At 47.8% G+C, this 21969-nt stretch overlaps 1 protein-coding gene and 1 long non-coding RNA gene across 5 annotated transcripts; one reads left to right on the forward strand and one right to left on the reverse strand.

Annotated features, from left to right (window-relative positions):
- Nucleotides 1-6053: 6053 nt before the first annotated feature.
- card9 (caspase recruitment domain family, member 9) lies at nucleotides 6054-21107 on the reverse strand. Of its 4 annotated transcripts, none has more exons than XM_040195709.2 (15): nucleotides 20729-21107; nucleotides 11718-11827; nucleotides 10772-10885; nucleotides 10605-10674; nucleotides 10390-10527; nucleotides 10199-10317; nucleotides 9924-10112; nucleotides 9779-9856; nucleotides 9209-9424; nucleotides 8773-8898; nucleotides 8510-8698; nucleotides 8380-8434; nucleotides 7872-7987; nucleotides 6441-6496; nucleotides 6054-6354 (listed from the first exon to the last, which is right to left on the reverse strand). In XM_040195709.2, exons 3-15 carry the CDS (start codon nucleotides 10883-10885, stop codon nucleotides 6264-6266), a joined length of 1557 nt encoding a protein of 518 aa, XP_040051643.2. In that variant the 5' UTR covers nucleotides 11718-11827; nucleotides 20729-21107; the 3' UTR covers nucleotides 6054-6263. The 4 variants fall into 4 exon arrangements, with proteins under 4 accessions (XP_040051643.2, XP_040051645.2, XP_077942666.1 ...); XM_040195711.2 differs by having other exon boundaries at nucleotides 9924-10109; nucleotides 20729-21106; XM_078086540.1 differs by lacking the exon at nucleotides 11718-11827 and having other exon boundaries at nucleotides 9924-10109; nucleotides 20729-21060.
- On the forward strand, nucleotides 9404-9758 carry LOC144386276 (uncharacterized). The gene is made up of 2 exons (XR_013451960.1): nucleotides 9404-9542; nucleotides 9595-9758. It is a non-coding gene; the product is annotated as an uncharacterized LOC144386276 (long non-coding RNA).
- Nucleotides 21108-21969: the final 862 nt, after the last annotated feature.

The raw sequence follows: 21969 nt of genomic DNA on the forward strand, positions 1-21969 counted from the left end.
GAGCCCGCGCGACGTTCGTGGGCCACACAGAAAATCGTAAATCCCACAAATAATGGTTTACTCACTTTAAAGAACTGTCCCTTCAGAAATGCAACAGTGGAGGTTCAAAATAACTTTATTGAACGGAACACAGTGAACACGCGGAACGGGTTCCGGGTGGATCAGAACCGGTCCTCACATACAGGACCTCCCTCCGTGGAGAAACGAGCTGAGTGTAAACGTTGACCCATATTCGTCAACATGTGGAAACCAGTGTTTACTGGGAGGACCCCCGCGACACCCAAACCAAAATAAAAGGGCACAAATTATTTACGACAATTAAAAATAATATTAAGGAATAAATAAATAAAAAACACAGGATGATATTTTCAATTTATATGTTTATTTTATAGTTTTGTTCAAACTAACTCAATTTATCTAATTGAGTAAATAACTGATCAAACAAGGCCATATTGGACTTTATCATTACTTACTGTTTTTATCATTACTTACTGTTTTTATCATTACTTACTGTTTTTATCATTACTTACTGTTTTTATCATTACTTACTGGTTTTATCATTACTTACTGGTTTTATCATTACTTACTGTTTTTATCATTACTTACTGTTTTTATCATTACTTACTGTTTTTATCATTACTTACTGTTTTTATCATTACTTACTGTTTTTATCATTACTTACTGTTTTTATCATTACTTACTGTTTTTATCATTACTTACTGTTTTTATCATTACTTACTGTTTTTATCATTACTTACTGTTTTTATCATTAGTTACTGTTTTTATCATTAGTTACTGTTTTTATCATTACTTACTGTTTTTATCATTACTTACTGTTTTTATCATTATTTACTGTTTTTATCATTACTTACTGGTTTTATCATTAGTTACTGTTTTTATCATTACTTACTGTTTTTATCATTAGTTACTGTTTTTAGCATTATTTACTGTTTTTAGCATTATTTACTGTTTTTATCATTATTTACTGTTTTTATCATTATTTACTGTTTTTATCATTAGTTACTGTTTTTATCATTAGTTACTGTTTTTATCATTAGTTACTGTTTTTATCATTAGTTACTGTTTTTATCATTAGTTACTGTTTTTATCATTACTTACTGGTTTTATCATTATTGTCAGGGTGTGAGGTTGGAAGGCAGGACTCAAACGCAGACTTGCGGCAAACAAAAGACTTTAATAGTCACAAGGATCAAAAAACACCGGAACTGGGGGCAAACGCACACAGGCAAGAGACTACGACGATCCAAGACGAAAGACAATGACGCGACAAGTGACACAAGAGACACATGGCTTAAATACACAAGGGAGGTGCAGGTGATTGGACACAGGTGGAAACTATTAGACGAACACAGGGGATGACGAGACAAGGCAGGAAGTGAAGTTACCCGGGGACACGAGTGGCAGAAAACTACAAAATAAGACAGGAAGTGAACCACACCGTGACAGTACCCCCCCCTTAAGGGCCGAATTCCAGACGGCCAACACTAGAGCGAACAAGGGGTGGGTGGGGAGGGAAACCAGAGACGTTGGTCGGACCACCCTGGAAACTCTGGCGGGCGGCCTGGCAGGCGGCCCGGCGGGCGGCCAGACGAGCGGGGAGCCTCGGGGGGTCGGCCCGGCGGGCGGCCAGACGAGCGGGGAGCCTCGGGGGGTCGGCCCGGCGGGCGGTCACCAATCCGGCTCCGGAGCGGCGACTGCAGGGCACGGAACGTCTCTAGAATGGCAGACTCGGAGACACGGGAAACGTCTGGGGTAGTCGTCGTCGGCAGCTCGGGGACACGGGAAACGTCCGGGTTAGTAGTCGTCGTCGGCAGCTCGGGGACACGGGAAACGTCCGGGGTAGTAGTCGTCGTCGGCAGCTCGGGGACACGGGAAACGTCCGGGGTAGTAGTCGTCGTCAGCTCGGGGACACGGGAAACCTCCGTAGTGAGGTCCAGCTCGGGGACACGGGAAACCTCCGTAGTGAGGTCCAGCTCGGGGACACGGGAAACCTCCGTAGTGAGGTCCAGCTCGGGGACACGGGAAACCTCCGTAGTGAGGTCCAGCTCGGGGACACGGGAAACCTCCGTAGTGAGGTCCAGCTCGGGGACACGGGAAACCTCCGTAGTGAGGTCCAGCTCGGGGACACGGGAAACCTCCGTAGTGAGGTCCAGCTCGGGGACACGGAACACCTCCGCAGTGAGGTCCAGCTCGGGGACACGGAACACCTCCGCAGTGAGGTCCAGCTCGGGGACACGGAACACCTCCGCAGTCTGCTCCAGCTCGGGGACACGGAACACCTCCGCAGTCTGCTCCAGCTCGGGGACACGGAACACCTCCGCAGTCTGCTCCAGCTCGGGGACACGGAACACCTCCGCAGTCTGCTCCGGCTCGGGGACACGGAACACCTCCGTAGTCGGCGGCTCCGGCTCGGGGACACGGAACACCTCCGTAGTCGGCGGCTCCGGCTCGGGGACACGGAACACCTCCGTAGTCGGCGGCTCCGGCTCGGGGACACGGAACACCTCCGTAGTCGGCGGCTCCGGCTCGGGGACACGGAACACCTCCGTAGTCGGCGGCTCCGGCTCGGGGACACGGAACACCTCCGTAGTCGGCTCCGGCTCGGGGACACGGAACACCTCCGTAGTCGGCTCCGGCTCGGGGACACGGAACACCTCCGTAGTCGGCTCCGGCTCGGGGACACGGAACACCTCCGTAGTCGGCTCCGGCTCGGGGACACGGAACACCTCCGTAGTCGGCTCCGGCTCGGGGACACGGAACACCTCCGTAGTCGGCTCCGGCTCGGGGACACGGAACACCTCCGTAGTCGGCTCCGGCTCGGGGACACGGAACACCTCCGTAGTCGGCTCCGGCTCGGGGACACGGAACACCTCCGTAGTCGGCTCCGGCTCGGGGACACGGAACACCTCCGTAGTCGGCTCCGGCTCGGGGACACGGAACACCTCCGTAGTCGGCTCCGGCTCGGGGACACGGAACACCTCCGCAGTCTGCTCCAGCTCGGGGACACGGAACACCTCCGCAATCGGCGGCGGCTCAGCCCCCCCCATAACCCACCCCGTAGCCCCCCCCTCAAGGGCCGGATCCCAGACGGCCCTCAAATCACCAACGGGAGGGTGGGAGAGGACCATGGGATGGGAGGGAGGGAGCCTGAGTCTCGGAGCGGGGACTGGCCGAGTCGGGGGCATGGAGCGTGGGGCCGGTACTGGTCGGGTCGGGGGCATGGAGCGTGGGGCCGGTACTGGTCGGGTCGGGGGCATGGAGCGTGGCGCCGGAACTGGTCGGGTCGGGGGCATGGAGCGTGGCGCCGGAACTGGTCGGGTCGGGGGCATGGAGCGTGGCGCCGGAACTGGTCGGGTCGGGGGCATGGAGCGTGGCGCCGGAACTGGTCGGGTCGGGGGCATGGAGCGTGGCGCCGGAACTGGTCGGGTCGGGGGCATGGAGCGTGGCGCCGGAACTGGTCGGGTCGGGGGCATGGAACGTGGCGCCGGAACTGGTTGGGTCGGGGGCATGGAACGTGGCGCTGGCTCGGGGGTCGGGGGCACGGCTGAGAGTCGGGCCGGCCCAGCGGGAACGGGAGAACGCTGCGGCGGCCCAGCGGGAACGGGAGAACGCTGCGGCGGCCCAGCGGGAACGGGAGAACGCTGCGGCGGCCCAGCGGGAACGGGAGAACGCTGCGGCGGCCCAGCGGGAACGGGAGATCGCTGCGGCGGCCCAGCGGGAACGGGAGATCGCTGCGGCGGCCCAGCGGGAACGGGAGATCGCTGCGGCGGCCCAGCGGGAACGGGAGATCGCTGCGGCGGCCCAGCGGGAACGGGAGATCGCTTCTTCCGCTTGCTCCTCCTAGGGTTAAGGAGGTCCCGGAGCTCGAGGCAGGCGAGCTGATAGCTCCTGGGACCAAAAACACAGTTTGTTTTCCGCTGCCAGAAGGGACTCCTTACGTCCAGGTAGTCCGGACCGTAGTCTGGCAGCGGGTCTGCTGAGCCCTTCTTTGGTCGCGTCATTCTGTCAGGGTGTGAGGTTGGAAGGCAGGACTCAAACGCAGACTTGCGGCAAACAAAAGACTTTAATAGTCACAAGGATCAAAAAACACCGGAACTGGGGGCAAACGCACACAGGCAAGAGACTACGACGATCCAAGACGAAAGACTATGACGCGACAAGTGACACAAGAGACACATGGCTTAAATACACAAGGGAGGTGCAGGTGATTGGACACAGGTGGAAACTATTAGACGAACACAGGGGATGACGAGACAAGGCAGGAAGTGAAGTTACCCGGGGACACGAGTGGCAGAAAACTACAAAATAAGACAGGAAGTGAACCACACCGTGACAATTATTTACTGTTTTTATCATTAGTTACTGTTTTTATCATTAGTTACTGTTTTTAGCATTAGTTACTGTTTTTATCATTATTTACTGTTTTTATCATTAGTTACTGTTTTTATCATTAGTTACTGTTTTTATCATTAGTTACTGTTTTTATCATTAGTTACTGTTTTTAGCATTAGTTACTGTTTTTATCATTATTTACTGTTTTTATCATTAGTTACTGTTTTTATCATTAGTTACTGTTTTTAGCATTATTTACTGTTTTTATCATTAGTTACTGTTTTTAGCAGTAGTTACTGTTTTTATCATTAGTTACTGTTTTTATCATTACTTAGTTTTCATCATTAGTTACTCATTACTTATTTATTTATCCCTCAGCAGACTGTCGTGTAGCTCTCACCTTTCATTTCAATAATTAAATTAAACAGAACTAGTGAACTCATTTTTTGTATTTTGTGTATTTCCGGTGTGTGTTGCGGTGTGTACGTGTGTCTTTTGTCTCTTTCTGTGTTGGTTTGTGCTGTTTGTAGCCGGTCGGCAGGTCGCGTGCTCCGTGGAGGACTGCGGTCTGGCCGTGGGGGGGCTGGTGGCTCACGGGAGCGTGAAGTCTTCTTCGTGGACGGCGTGGTGGTCTGCGGGGCGCACGTGCCCGTTCTGCCGCTCGCCGTGCCGGCTGTCAGGGTGACGATAACGAACGTTCCTCTGTTCGTCCCGGACGAAGCGCTGCTCGAGGAGCTGGTGAAGCACGGGAAGGTGGAGTCCCCGTTAAGGAAAGTGTCCTCAGGGTGCAGGTCACATAGCTGAGACATGTGGTCTCTCACAGGAGACAGACCCACATGGTCCTCACCGAGGACCGAGGGGTTGGACTACGTCATGTCTGCCACATCGGATGACGGGAGGTGTTTCCGATCGGACAGCGAGGAGGATATGGAGGAGGAGGGGGGGGGGGAGACGAGGGCCAGCAGGGGAGGCTCTCAGGCAAAGAGGGGGGGGGGCGGCCGAGTCCTCTTCGGGGTGGCATCTCCTCGGGTGGGACGGTCACCAGCAGGTACGGGACGGGCAGGTGAAGGAGTTCCTGCTGGCCACCAAGAACGAGAGAGGAGTGAAGGTGGAGCAAACTTCTCCGACGTGGAGAAGTTTCACCCAGCAGGAGGTCTTCAGACTGAGGAGGCTCCTCCTGAAGATCACCAAGGAAGGAGGAAGCTCTGTTGGTACTGAGCAGGGTCCTGAGCGGGGGGGCGCATAAGTTGATTATGCTATATATATATTTTATATTACATACCTGCTATATTGCCGTCTTATTGATATTATTGACTATAATATTATTGACCTCCTCCTCTCTTCATTCAACATGACACACGTCAGTAAACAGCTGGACGAGGCTTTGAAATCACGGATTTCGTGACTTTTCCGTTTTCAGATGTTAAAAGACATCTGAGGGGAATTGATGACATTTCTACTCTTTAATATGGATGAAGAAAGGGGCACTTTTGTCATTCAGGGCGAAGGGCCGTGCTGGAGCCCCACTGGGGGTCTACCTGCCCCCTGCAGGGTGAAACCGCCCGATGTGATCAGGTGGACTCAGTGTGACGGCTGCTGTGGTTCTTCTTCTTCTTTCTGTCTTGTGTACTTGTTTGTTTGTCTTGTCTTTGTACTGTTAAATGTTTGTTTCCCTTATTTTATTTATTTCACTCTCACACTTTTGCTCTTATGATTTATTTTTCTGATGAATGAGAAAAGACTCATTAATAAAGTTTCAGCCAGGAAGAGAAACAAAGAAACAAAACACTGAAATGATTTAATCCTCAACATTAAAACAAACAAATGTTTAATTTGTAACTTTTTCTTTCATGTGTAAAAACTGTTGAGACTAAAACAAATAAAAGGGGACAGAAATAAACATCTTTTCTTCAGTCGGAGTCGGTGTCGATTGAGCTGCTGTCGTCATGGTTACCGGCTGTGTTCTCCCTACAGGCGAGCTTCGACCGGACGGCTCGCTTCCTGTCGTCATGGAAACGAGAACAGGCTCAGGCGCCATGGCAACCGCCGCAATAGCTCAATGCAAAGTGAGAGAAGAAGACGCTGACCTGCGGTAGAAGAAACGATGTCGCCTGGAGGTGAGACAGCCGTCCGTCTCCTCGTCCTGTGGACAGACAGGAGACAGGAGAGTATACAGAAGTGTCTGTGTCCTGAGGACGCGTGCGCTGCGACTCGGATGTCCCGTCGAGGGACGCAGTCCTGCAGGACGCGATGTTGCTGCCCAGCGTATCCCAGCATGCAGTGCGGGCCGATGAGCATTTAATCTATTGGGGACGGAGACGAGGACGGAGACGCCAGCAGGAAGAGTTCACTTTAAATGTAACGTTAAGTAATAGAATTCACCTGATTATCTACCGATAGAAATGTTATATTATAATAAATAACATCACATCTGAGTTTATGAAATGTCTTCAGTCACGTGACCGATGTTTCAAATTCACATAAGACTTCAGAACAAGCTGCTCTTACTGACGGCCGCCGTGGTTCCTGCGTCTTTACGCTCTGGTTTCACTTCCTGGTTGTAAAGTCTTGCGTGTGTTGCAGAGCGATTCACCTCCAGAACAACAGGTGGAGTCACGTGTTTTGTTGAAGACGACCTGGAGAGTCACGTCTTTGTGTGTGGAAGTCGCTGGTTGCTTTATTTATTGATCATAGACTTTATTGCCCCGTGCATCCACACTGCTGCTTTGCATCAAGGACACATTTGTCCCGTATTTTCCTCCACGACTTTGTCCCCCTGGTTGGTGGAGATCTCCCTCCATGAATCAGAGGCCATCCGGCGTCCTCATAGTCCGCCAATGACGGCTTGTACAAGCGCTCATATTTAAAAGCTCTTCAATCTGATCCGTTCTCTCGTAAACGTTCTTCCTTTTAATAACGGCCGTATTGTGCTGTGAAAACGGAGACGTGAGACTCTAAAGGACGTAGTCAGAGACCGATCACAGCCTGGTGCTGCAGGACGCTGCGTCCACGTACCAGTGATGTGTCGTTTGTGAATCCTTACAAGGACTCGAGAGCAACGAGTCCTCTCAGAAAAAGATTTGTTCATTTTCTCGTGGTCAGCATCGGCTCAGCCAAGGAAACAGAAACGATTGGTTGAATGCAGCTCACGTGAAGAATGACTCGGTCGGGGGATGAACGATTCGTTCACCTGCCGGATACGGATCTCAGGATCATTTTTCACGTGAGCTGCGCTCAGAAGAGGAAACAGAAAGGATTTGTTTACCTGGTTCACGTTCGCGTGGCTACGTTTAGTAAGACGTGAATGATATTCCTTCACAAGTAATAATTACAGGTTTCGTTATTTTAACTTTTTGTACTTTACTTCAGCGTAATAGTTTTGCCGTGATAATTGATAGTGTGAAAATAAATGATCACTTCAAATCATCCAGACCGTCATGATACATTATTTTAATGCAGGAATATATTTTGTTGAGACACAGCTTGTGGGTGTGGTTGCAAACACTCAGCTCAATTACCCATGATGCAGCTGTGCTGGGCCTCTGTTCAGACTCTCTGGCTTCTCCCACACTCGAGTCCTGTTGCTGCAGCGTCGGCACCTCCTCGTTCTCCCCGAGTGTCACACTGCGCACCTCTGATGACACAGGTCACACAATACCAGTCACATGACACGGGTCACATGACACGGGTCACACAATACCAGTCACATGACACAGGTCACACAATACCAGTCACATGACACGGGTCACATGACACGGGTCACACAATACCAGTCACATGACACGGGTCACACAATACCAGTCACATGACACGGGTCACATGACACGGGTCACACAATACCAGTCACATGACACGGGTCACACAATACCAGTCACATGACACGGGTCACATGACACGGGTCACACAATACCAGTCACATGACACAGGTCACACAATACCAGTCACATGACACGGGTCACATGACACGGGTCACATGACACGGGTCACACAATACCAGTCACATGACACGGGTCACATGACTCTCACCTTTAGCTGCCTCCTGCATGGGCTCCTCCCCCTCGCTGCTCACACTCAGCTCAGTCTGTGCGGGAGAGAGAGTTCTCATTACATCATCATAAAATCAACACCTCCTCTTCCTCCTCCTCCTCCTCCTCACCTGGTGGGTGTTGCTGCTGAGTCTGCGGAGGCGTGTTCTCAGCTGTAGCTCCTCCCCCTGTGAGCTCAGCAGGAGGAGCTCCAATTTATCGGATTGTTCAGTGAGCGTTCTGACCTGCTCCCTGTAGTGGTCCTTCTCCTGCAGGAGCAGCCGCACCTCCTGCTGCTGCTCCGCCCGCGAAGATAGAGCCTGACACACCAAAGATCAATCCTCATCATCATCTTCCTCCTCCTCCTCCAGATCCTCCTCCTGCTCCTCCTCACCTTGTCTCTCTCTCTGATCACCTCCTCCAGCTGTCTGAGGGTTTGTTTGTTTCGTTGACGGTACATCCTGACATCTCCCTTCAGCCGGGTGGAGAACAGCTCCAGCTCCTCCTTCTCCTCCAGGCTCTGAAAACAAACATCGTCAGGGTTTGTTCTCTTCTTCCTCCAGCTCCTCCTCCTCATTCTCCTCATTCCTTCTCCTTTTATCTTACTTCTTTTACTACTACTCTTCCTCCTGCACCTCCTTTTTTCATCTCCCTCATTCTCCTCCTTTTATCTTACCTTTCTCTTCCTGCTCCTCTCCCTCATCCTCCTTTTTTCATCTTTCTCCTCATCCTGCTCCTCCTCCTCATTCTCCTCCTTTTCATCGTACTTCTTTAACTACTCCTCTTCATCCTGCTCCTCCTCCTTTTTTCATCTTCCACCTCCACCTCACCTTGGCGCTCTGCTCCTCCGCTCTGTGGAGTTGTCTCCTCAGCCGTAGCACTGTTGTGAGGAAGTCAATCTCCTTTTTCTCCTCCTTTTTCTCCTCCTTTCTCTCCTCCTTTCTCTCCTCCTTTTTCTTCTCCTTTTTCTCCTCCTGTTGCTCCTCCTTTTCCTCCGCTCCGTTTGCGTGGGAGAAGGTCTCGCTGGGAGGAGACAGAATGTTGCTCTGAAAAGAAGAAAAGAAAATTTAATGTGGCATCAGTGACAAAAACTCAAAACCACTCCTTCACACAGCGGGGGGTCAGTACTGGGTCATTGGTACTGGGTCAGTGGTACTGGGTCAGGTACTGGGTCAGTTATTGGGTCATTGGTACTGGGTCATTGGTACTGGGTCAGTGGTACTGGGTCATTGGTACTGGGTCAGTGGTACTGGGTCAGGTACTGGATCATTGGTACTGGGTCAGTGGTTCTGGGTCATTGATACTGGGTCAGTGGTACTGGGTCAGTTACTGGATCATTGGTACTGGGTCAGTGGTTCTGGGTCAGTACTGGGTCCGTTGTTGGTGGGAGGAGTCTGCACCTCCTGTCTCACTGTTCTTCTTCTCAGGATTCTGGTCGTGTTCTCCGCTCGCTGCACCGTGTGTTTCAGACGTTCAACCTGAAGAGAGGTCAAAGGTCAGAGGGGCTCTGTGTGTCTGTCATTTGGGGGCCAGAGGTCAGCTAACCTCTATCTGCAGGTCACGGTTTGCCAGCAGGGCGGCGCTCTTTTCCTGGGCCAGGCCGTTGATTTCGGACATCAGGCTGTAGTTGTGGTCTCGGAGCTGTTTCGCCTCCTCGCTCAGAAGCTGCCGCTCCTCCCGGAGCTTCTCCACGCGCTCACTCAGCTTCCTCAGCTCGCGCTCCTTCAGCTTCTGCTGTCGAGACAACGCATCCGGGCACAGAGAGTCACCTGTGGGCGATGAGCGCCGGCGGCTCGAACGCTCCCCTAGCAACCGCCCACCTGTTCCTCAGCGACGGAGCAGGCCTGCTGGCGCCGCCTCCTCTCGTCCTGCAGCGCCCTCTGCAAGCGGCTGAGCTCCGACATGAGGAACTGAGTCAGACCGGACTCGCCTGCTGTGTCTGCAGACAGACAGGTCGTCAGGCAGATAGGTAAAGAGACAGACAGTTAGTCGGACAGACGGGTCAACAGACCAATAAGGATGCTGAAGGTTCTGTTGGGCTCCTTCCCGGTGATGCGGCTGTACAGTTGAGGATAATCCAGCTCCAGACTTTCCAGGAAAGCAGTGTAACCTTTGACACCCGTTCTTTGCAGGAGGTCCAGCAAGGCTCCTGGAGGAGGTCAAAGGTCAAACATATCGTCCAGGTGAAGACCTCACACTCACCAAGTCAGACAATGAGCTTCTCACCGACTTTTCTTCTCCTTATGACGAGAGCCGGATCATTAAAGAGCTGCTCCTCATCCTCAGCACTGACCACCTGACAGGAGACACCAATCACCAAGGGGGAGGAGGGGAAGGAGACAGAGGAGGAAGAGCAGGAGCAGGAGATGGAGGAAGAAGAAGAGGAAGAGTACCTGGCACTGTCGCAAGTAGGGAGTGATTCTCCAAGGTTCAATGGTTTTGATGAGAATCATCCTGAAGTCATCAAGCTGCAGCCAGCAGAGGTCATCCTCACATACTGTCTCCATCTGTGGGTGTAGTACACACCACGAGTACTAGTATGCACCACAGGGGTATATACACACCACGAGTACTAGTATGCACCACGGGGGTAAATACACACCACGAGTACTAGTATGCACCACAGGGGTATATACACACCACGAGTACTAGTATGCACCACAGGGGTAAATACACACCACGAGTACTAGTATGCACCACGGGGGTAAATACACACCACGAGTACTAGTATGCACCACAGGGGTATATACACACCACGAGTACTAGTATGCACCACGGGGGTAAATACACACCACGAGTACTAGTATGCACCACAGGGGTATATACACACCACGAGTACTAGTATGCACCACAGGGGTATATACACACCACGAGTACTAGTATGCACCACAGGGGTATATACACACCACGAGTACTAGTATGCACCACGGGGGTAAATACACACCACGAGTACTAGTATGCACCACAGGGGTATATACACACCACGAGTACTAGTATGCACCACGGGGGTATATACACACCACGAGTACTAGTATGCACCATGAGGGTAAATACACACAAGTACTAGTATGCACCACGGGGGATAAATACACACCATGAGTACTAGAAGGACTGGTACATACGATGAGGTCTAGCACACACCATGTATATGAGTACATAAGTACAGTCTCTCTGTGGGAGGGGGCACTATACGTACATGAGGCCCTGAGTGTGGAAGCTGAATGCTTGTTACTGATGGGCGGCTGAGGCTGGAGACGCTACGTCATGTACATACATGACGTAGCGTCTCCAGCCTCAGCGCCTCTCTGTGATACTTCAGTTTGCGTCGTATTCACAAACCTGCAGCTGATCAGCGTCTTTCTCCCGCTGAGCGTCAGACAAAGGCCTTTTTTCCCTCTTGGAGGTGCTGATGTGAGTTTTGGGCACAGAGGATGTCACATGTGTTCAGACTGTAAAGCACAAGTACAAAATAAAATGGATTGAGTTGAAAGTCAAACAGCAAAAACATCAAATCAGTGACACTGGAGCTGTTGTGTTATTTGGGCATCAGTGGTGGAAATGTGTGTATTGATGTGCGCTGCAGCGAAGCGTTGTGGCTGAAATGATCCTGATCCAGTAAAGACGTGCAAAGTCCTCTGATTTCTTACATTAACTGTGATCATTTTCTGTTCACAATGTGGCAAAACCCCTTTCAGCTGGTGTCCGTGTCCCATGTGGCCTCTGGCTCAGATCACTGCTGTCATTTCACCAGGAGCCGAGGTCTTCAACAGGGGGTCTGCAGAGCTACTGCAGGGGGGGTCCCAACATATTTGGTTGATGAGACCATTTTTATTTTAAAAAATTCAACCAATTTTTTCCCCACAAATTGAAAAGTCTTGAGAATCAGACTTGTATTTATTGTCTTTAAATACACATGAACATGAACCCAACATGTTGTAGAAACGGATATTTTGATGGAGGAGACGTCGTCTTTCAGTCCCACAGCAGCTCTCACGCCGATACGACATCACAGCCAATCAGAGCCACTCGTGCTCACGTCTAGCGTGGACCAAACTGAGGAATCGGGGGTCCCTGCTCCATCTCGCCATCAGTTCGGGGGCCCTTGGCCTGAAAAACGTTGAAGACCCCTGACCAGGAGGCACATGTGAGGAAACCCGCAGAATCTTCACTGCAAAACGGAGGCGGGTTCTGTGCATATGGCGCCATTCATCATTAGGCACCTTACGCATCTCTTAATACAGATACGTGACACGGAAATGTGCCTTTCTCAGTTTCTGCAACAGGGAGTGTGCGCTCTCACCTCAGCGTGTGTGTACCTCGCTGTCACGCACACCAAACAAACACTGAGAACATGAGGCCACACGCGTGTGGCAGCTGCTGTCATCAGAGGGTGAATGATGACAGATATCATGACTAGTAGTACACACTATGAGGACCAGTACATACCATGACTAGTACAGACTATGAGGACCAGTACATACCATGACTAGTACACACTATGAGGACCAGTACATACCATGACTAGTACACACTATGAGGACCAGTACATACCATGACTAGTACACACTATGAGGACCAGTACATACCATGACTAGTAGTACACTATGAGGACCAGTACATACCATGACTAGTACACACTATGAGGACCAGTACATACCATAACTAGTACACACTATGAGGACCAGTACATACCATGACTCGTAGTACACACTATGAGGACCAGTACATACCATGACTCGTAGTACACACTATGAGGACCAGTACATACCATGACTAGTAGTACACACTATGAGGACCAGTACATACCATGACTAGTAGTACACACTATGAGGACCAGTACAGACCATGACTAGTACACACTATGAGGACCAGTACATACCATGACTAGTAGTACACACTATGAGGACCAGTACATACCATGACTAGTACACACTATGAGGACCAGTACATACCATGACTAGTACACACTATGAGGACCAGTACATACCACGACTAGTAGTACACTATGAGGACCAGTACATACCATGACTAGTAGTACACACTATGAGGACCAGTACATACCATGACTAGTACACACTATGAGGACCAGTACATACCATGACTCGTAGTACACACTATGAGGACCAGTACATACCATGACTAGTAGTACACACTATGAGGACCAGTACATACCATGACTAGTAGTACACACTATGAGGACCAGTACATACCATGACTAGTAGTACACTATGAGGACTAGTACATACCATGACTAGTAGTACACACTATGAGGACCAGTACATACCATGACTAGTAGTACACACTATGAGGACCAGTACATACCATGACTAGTAGTACACACTATGAGGACCAGTACATACCATGACTAGTAGTACACACTATGAGGACCAGTACATACCATGACTAGTAGTACACACTATCAGGACCAGTACATACCATGACTAGTAGTACACTATGAGGACCAGTACATACCATGGCTAGTAGTACACACTATGAGGACCAGTACATACCATGACTAGTACACACTATGAGGACCAGTACATACCATGACTAGTAGTACACACTATGAGGACCAGTACATACCATGACTAGTACACACTATGAGGACCAGTACATACCATGACTCGTAGTACACACTATGAGGACTAGTACATACCATGACTAGTAGTACACACTATGAGGACCAGTACATACCATGACTAGTACACACTATGAGGACCAGTACATACCATGACTAGTAGTACACACTATGAGGACCAGTACATACCATGACTTGTAGTACACACTATGAGGACCAGTACATACCATGACTAGTACACACTATGAGGACCAGTACATACCATGACTAGTAGTACACTATGAGGACCAGTACATACCATGACTAGTACACACTATGAGGACCAGTACATACCATGACTAGTAGTACACACTATGAGGACCAGTACATACCATGACTAGTACACACTATGAGGACCAGTACATACCATGACTAGTACACACTATGAGGACCAGTACATACCATGACTAGTACACACTATGAGGACCAGTACATACCACGACTAGTAGTACACTATGAGGACCAGTACATACCATGACTAGTAGTACACACTATGAGGACCAGTACATACCATGACTAGTACACACTATGAGGACCAGTACATACCATGACTAGTAGTACACTATGAGGACCAGTACATACCATGACTAGTAGTACACACTATGAGGACCAGTACATACCATGAATAGTAGTACACACTATGAGGACCAGTACATACCATGACTAGTAGTACACACTATGAGGACCAGTACATACCATGACTAGTAGTACACACTATGAGGACCAGTACATACCATGACTAGTACACACTATGAGGACCAGTACATACCATGACTAGTAGTACACACTATGAGGACCAGTACATACCATGACTAGTAGTACACACTATGAGGACCAGTACATACCATGACTAGTACACACTATGAGGACCAGTACATACCATGACTAGTAGTACACACTATGAGGATCAGTACATACCATGACTAGTAGTACACACTATGAGGACCAGTACATACCATGACTAGTAGTACACACTATGAGGACCAGTACATACCATGACTAGTAGTACACACTATGAGGACCAGTACATACCATGACTAGTAGTACACACTATGAGGACCAGTACATACCATGACTAGTAGTACACTATGAGGACTAGTACATACCATGACTAGTAGTACACACTATGAGGACCAGTACATACCATGACTAGTAGTACACACTATGAGGACCAGTACATACCATGAATAGTAGTACACACTATGAGGACCAGTACATACCATGACTAGTACACACTATGAGGACCAGTACATACCATGACTAGTAGTACACACTATGAGGACCAGTACATACCATGACTAGTACACACTATGAGGACCAGTACATACCATGACTAGTACACACTATGAGGACCAGTACATACCATGACTAGTACACACTATGAGGACCAGTACATACCACGACTAGTAGTACACTATGAGGACCAGTACATACCATGACTAGTAGTACACACTATGAGGACCAGTACATACCATGACTCGTAGTACACACTATGAGGACCAGTACATACCATGAGGACCAGTACATACCATGACTAGTACACACTATGAGGACCAGTACATACCATGACTAGTAGTACACACTATGAGGACCAGTACATACCATGACTAGTAGTACACACTATGAGGACCAGTACATACCATGACTAGTACACACTATGAGGACCAGTACATACCATGACTAGTACACACTATGAGGACCAGTACATACCATTACTAGTAGTACACACTATGAGGACCAGTACATACCATGACTAGTACACACTATGAGGACCAGTACATACCATGACTAGTAGTACACACTATGAGGACCAGTACATACCATGACTAGTACACACTATGAGGACCAGTACATACCATGACTAGTACACACTATGAGGACCAGTACATACCATGACTAGTACACACTATGAGGACCAGTACATACCACGACTAGTAGTACACTATGAGGACCAGTACATACCATGACTAGTAGTACACACTATGAGGACCAGTACATACCATGACTAGTACACACTATGAGGACCAGTACATACCATGACTAGTAGTACACTATGAGGACCAGTACATACCATGACTAGTAGTACACACTATGAGGACCAGTACATACCATGAATAGTAGTACACACTATGAGGACCAGTACATACCATGACTAGTAGTACACACTATGAGGACCAGTACATACCATGACTAGTAGTACACACTATGAGGACCAGTACATACCATGACTAGTACACACTATGAGGACCAGTACATACCATGACTAGTAGTACACACTATGAGGACCAGTACATACCATGACTAGTAGTACACACTATGAGGACCAGTACATACCATGACTAGTACACACTATGAGGACCAGTACATACCATGACTAGTAGTACACACTATGAGGACCAGTACATACCATGACTAGTACACACTATGATGACCAGTACATACCACGACCAGTACATACCATGACTAGTACACACTATGAGGACCAGTACATACCATGACTAGTACACACTATGAGGACCAGTACATACCATGACTAGTACACACTATGAGGACCAGTACATACCATTACTAGTAGTACACACTATGAGGACCAGTACATACCATGACTAGTACACACTATGAGGACCAGTACATACCATGACTAGTAGTACACACTATGAGGACCAGTACATACCATGACTAGTACACACTATGAGGACCAGTACATACCATGACTAGTACACACTATGAGGACCAGTACATACCATGACTAGTACACACTATGAGGACCAGTACATACCACGACTAGTAGTACACTATGAGGACCAGTACATACCATGACTAGTAGTACACACTATGAGGACCAGTACATACCATGACTAGTACACACTATGAGGACCAGTACATACCATGACTAGTAGTACACTATGAGGACCAGTACATACCATGACTAGTACACACTATGAGGACCAGTACATACCATGACTAGTAGTACACACTATGAGGACCAGTACATACCATGACTAGTAGTACACACTATGAGGACCAGTACATACCATGACTAGTACACACTATGAGGACCAGTACATACCATGACTAGTAGTACACACTATGAGGACCAGTACATACCATGACTAGTACACACTATGAGGACCAGTACATACCATGACTAGTACACACTATGAGGACCAGTACATACCACGACTAGTAGTACACTATGAGGACCAGTACATACCATGACTAGTAGTACACACTATGAGGACCAGTACATACCATGACTAGTACACACTATGAGGACCAGTACATACCATGACTAGTACACACTATGGGGACCAGTACATACCATGACTAGTAGTACACTATGAGGACCAGTACATACCATGACTAGTAGTACACACTATGAGGACCAGTACATACCATGACTAGTACACACTATGAGGACCAGTACATACCATGACTAGTAGTACACACTATGAGGACCAGTACATACCATGACTAGTAGTACACACTATGAGGACCAGTACATACCATGACTAGTAGTACACACTATGAGGACCAGTACATACCATGACTAGTACACACTATGAGGACCAGTACATACCATGACTAGTAGTACACACTATGAGGACCAGTACATACCATGACTAGTACACACTATGAGGACCAGTACATACCATGACTAGTACACACTATGAGGACCAGTACATACCACGACTAGTAGTACACTATGAGGACCAGTACATACCATGACTAGTAGTACACACTATGAGGACCAGTACATACCATGACTAGTACACACTATGAGGACCAGTACATACCATGACTAGTACACACTATGGGGACCAGTACATACCATGACTAGTAGTACACTATGAGGACCAGTACATACCATGACTAGTAGTACACACTATGAGGACCAGTACATACCATGACTAGTACACACTATGAGGACCAGTACATACCATGACTAGTACACACTATGAGGACCAGTACATACCATGACTAGTACACACTATGATGACCAGTACATACCACGACCAGTACATACCATGACTAGTACACACTATGAGGACCAGTACATACCATGACTAGTACACACTATGAGGACCAGTACATACCATGACTAGTACACACTATGAGGACCAGTACATACCATTACTAGTAGTACACACTATGAGGACCAGTACATACCATGACTAGTACACACTATGAGGACCAGTACATACCATGACTAGTAGTACACACTATGAGGACCAGTACATACCATGACTAGTACACACTATGAGGACCAGTACATACCATGACTAGTACACACTATGAGGACCAGTACATACCATGACTAGTACACACTATGAGGACCAGTACATACCACGACTAGTAGTACACTATGAGGACCAGTACATACCATGACTAGTAGTACACACTATGAGGACCAGTACATACCATGACTAGTACACACTATGAGGACCAGTACATACCATGACTAGTAGTACACACTATGAGGACCAGTACATACCATGACTAGTACACACTATGAGGACCAGTACATACCATGACTAGTACACACTATGAGGACCAGTACATACCACGACTAGTAGTACACTATGAGGACCAGTACATACCATGACTAGTAGTACACACTATGAGGACCAGTACATACCATGACTAGTACACACTATGAGGACCAGTACATACCATGACTAGTACACACTATGGGGACCAGTACATACCATGACTAGTAGTACACTATGAGGACCAGTACATACCATGACTAGTAGTACACACTATGAGGACCAGTACATACCATGACTAGTACACACTATGAGGACCAGTACATACCATGACTAGTACACACTATGAGGACCAGTACATACCATGACTAGTACACACTATGATGACCAGTACATACCACGACCAGTACATACCATGACTAGTACACACTATGAGGACCAGTACATACCATGACTAGTACACACTATGAGGACCAGTACATACCATGACTAGTACACACTATGAGGACCAGTACATACCATTACTAGTAGTACACACTATGAGGACCAGTACATACCATGACTAGTACACACTATGAGGACCAGTACATACCATGACTAGTAGTACACACTATGAGGACCAGTACATACCATGACTAGTACACACTATGAGGACCAGTACATACCATGACTAGTACACACTATGAGGACCAGTACATACCATGACTAGTACACACTATGAGGACCAGTACATACCACGACTAGTAGTACACTATGAGGACCAGTACATACCATGACTAGTAGTACACACTATGAGGACCAGTACATACCATGACTAGTACACACTATGAGGACCAGTACATACCATGACTAGTAGTACACTATGAGGACCAGTACATACCATGACTAGTAGTACACACTATGAGGACCAGTACATACCATGAATAGTAGTACACACTATGAGGACCAGTACATACCATGACTAGTAGTACACACTATGAGGACCAGTACATACCATGACTAGTAGTACACACTATGAGGACCAGTACATACCATGACTAGTACACACTATGAGGACCAGTACATACCATGACTAGTAGTACACACTATGAGGACCAGTACATACCATGACTAGTAGTACACACTATGAGGACCAGTACATACCATGACTAGTACACACTATGAGGACCAGTACATACCATGACTAGTAGTACACACTATGAGGACCAGTACATACCATGACTAGTAGTACACACTATGAGGACCAGTACATACCATGACTAGTACACACTATGAGGACCAGTACATACCATGACTAGTAGTACACACTATGAGGACCAGTACATACCATGACTAGTAGTACACACTATGAGGACCAGTACATACCATGACTAGTAGTACACTATGAGGACTAGTACATACCATGACTAGTAGTACACACTATGAGGACCAGTACATACCATGACTAGTAGTACACACTATGAGGACCGGTACATACCATGAATAGTAGTACACACTATGAGGACCAGTACATACCATGACTAGTACACACTATGAGGACCAGTACATACCATGACTAGTAGTACACACTATGAGGACCAGTACATACCATGACTAGTACACACTATGAGGACCAGTACATACCATGACTAGTACACACTATTAGGACCAGTACATACCATGACTAGTACACACTATGAGGACCAGTACATACCACGACTAGTAGTACACTATGAGGACCAGTACATACCATGACTAGTAGTACACACTATGAGGACCAGTACATACCATGACTCGTAGTACACACTATGAGGACCAGTACATACCATGAGGACCAGTACATACCATGACTAGTACACACTATGAGGACCAGTACATACCATGACTAGTAGTACACACTATGAGGACCAGTACATACCATGACTAGTAGTACACACTATGAGGACCAGTACATACCATGACTAGTAGTACACACTATGAGGACCAGTACATACCATGAATAGTAGTACACACTATGAGGACCAGTACATACCATGACTAGTAGTACACTATGAGGACGAGTACATACCATGACTAGTAGTACACACTATCAGGACCAGTACATACCATGACTAGTAGTACACTATGAGGACCAGTACATACCATGGCTAGTAGTACACACTATGAGTGTTAGTAATACAGTATTTATATACAACTTCACACTGTGCGGATTGAAAGCGTGTAGTACACACACTGGATGTATATACCACACAGAGTACACTTACCTCCAGCTGTCTGTCTGATGGAACCTGTCTCACTCTGTGTCTTCTGGGCTTCGTAGACAGAAGTTGACGTTTCTGTGACTTCTTGTTTTCTGGCTCCTCCCCCTCTGACGTTTACGTAAACACTCATTTACATATCGGGCCGGTTGAGTTGTTTCAGTCACGGACTCTGATGGTGTAATATTACACCATCAGAGTCCAATATTGTATAATATACAATATTACAAGAAGTTGTTCAAGTACACAGACAGACTAATACTAATACTAGGAATACTAATAGTACCAATACTCGTGGTTGGTGCGTGGTTGAAAGAGTTTGTTCGTACAGAAAGAGGAAGTGAAGCATTAGAGAAGTCAGAGGAGGAAACACCAGCTGACTACAGGAAGTGATGTAACAGCATTCTTGGATGTCTCACTAAAGTGAAGTGGAACCAACGAAGAAGAGAATGAAAACTGCGTGTAAATGGAACACATACAAGTTGTGCGTCTAGTTGGGTTCTATAGTGGACACACACACGCACACACACACGCACACACACACGCACACACACACGCAGGTTATGCATCAATGTGTGCGTCTCCGTCTAGACGAGAGAACACACACCAGAACTACAGGCCCAATCCCACTGACCCCTGACCCCTGACCCCTAGGAACTCACTGAGGTCACCTGGTCCTGTCAGGGCTCGGGGAGGAACCGGCGAACAGGTATTTATTCAGGAAGAAGGGGGGGGGGGGCCGGAGGGAGGTGGTAACCAAACGGAGGTAAACGCAGACAGTGTGTGTGTGTGTGTGTGTGTGTCTCCTTGTTCTTTGGTTCACAGGAGCCATGTTGGTTTTGACACGTCTCACTTCCCTGCGTGTTTCTCTATTTTTGTCAGAACTTTTAGGCAGGTGTTCCATCCAGATGTTGATTGTGATGCGGAGCAGGTGTCCCTCCAGCAGGACTCAGGAGGACGTGTAAATATGAAGGGACAGCGATTTGAACCGCTTTCCTTACGAGACGAATATTTTAAATACGGTTTTCACAGTTTCTTTGTCCAAATTGCATTGATGACTAAATTTGGCATTTTATAGATTTTAGATCTTTTAATGGTCCTTTAGCTGACGCTTTTATCCAAAGCAACTTACTTTTTAAGCCGTGGCGTTTTATATTTTTACCTGCGGAGCGATTAGAGGTCAGGTGTCTTGCTAAGGGACACTTCGACGTGGGACATGTTTGCCGTCCCCTTTCTTTACGCTGTTC

This window comes from Gasterosteus aculeatus, chromosome 13 (genome assembly GCF_964276395.1).
Source record: "Gasterosteus aculeatus chromosome 13, fGasAcu3.hap1.1, whole genome shotgun sequence".
Classification (NCBI taxonomy): domain Eukaryota; kingdom Metazoa; phylum Chordata; class Actinopteri; order Perciformes; family Gasterosteidae; genus Gasterosteus; species Gasterosteus aculeatus.

Bases quoted from the DNA above. Each gene is read 5' to 3' on its own strand.
- card9 (XM_040195709.2), bottom strand. From the start codon at position 10,885: ATGGAGACAGTATGTGAGGATGACCTCTGCTGGCTGCAGCTTGATGAC. The intron at 10,528-10,604 runs GTGAGAAGCTCA...GACCTCCTCCAG, and splicing joins CATAAGGAGAAGAAAAGTCG to GAGCCTTGCTGGACCTCCTG. The intron at 8,899-9,208 runs GTGAGGTGGAGG...GTTTGTTTTCAG, and splicing joins CGGAGGAGCAGAGCGCCAAG to AGCCTGGAGGAGAAGGAGGA.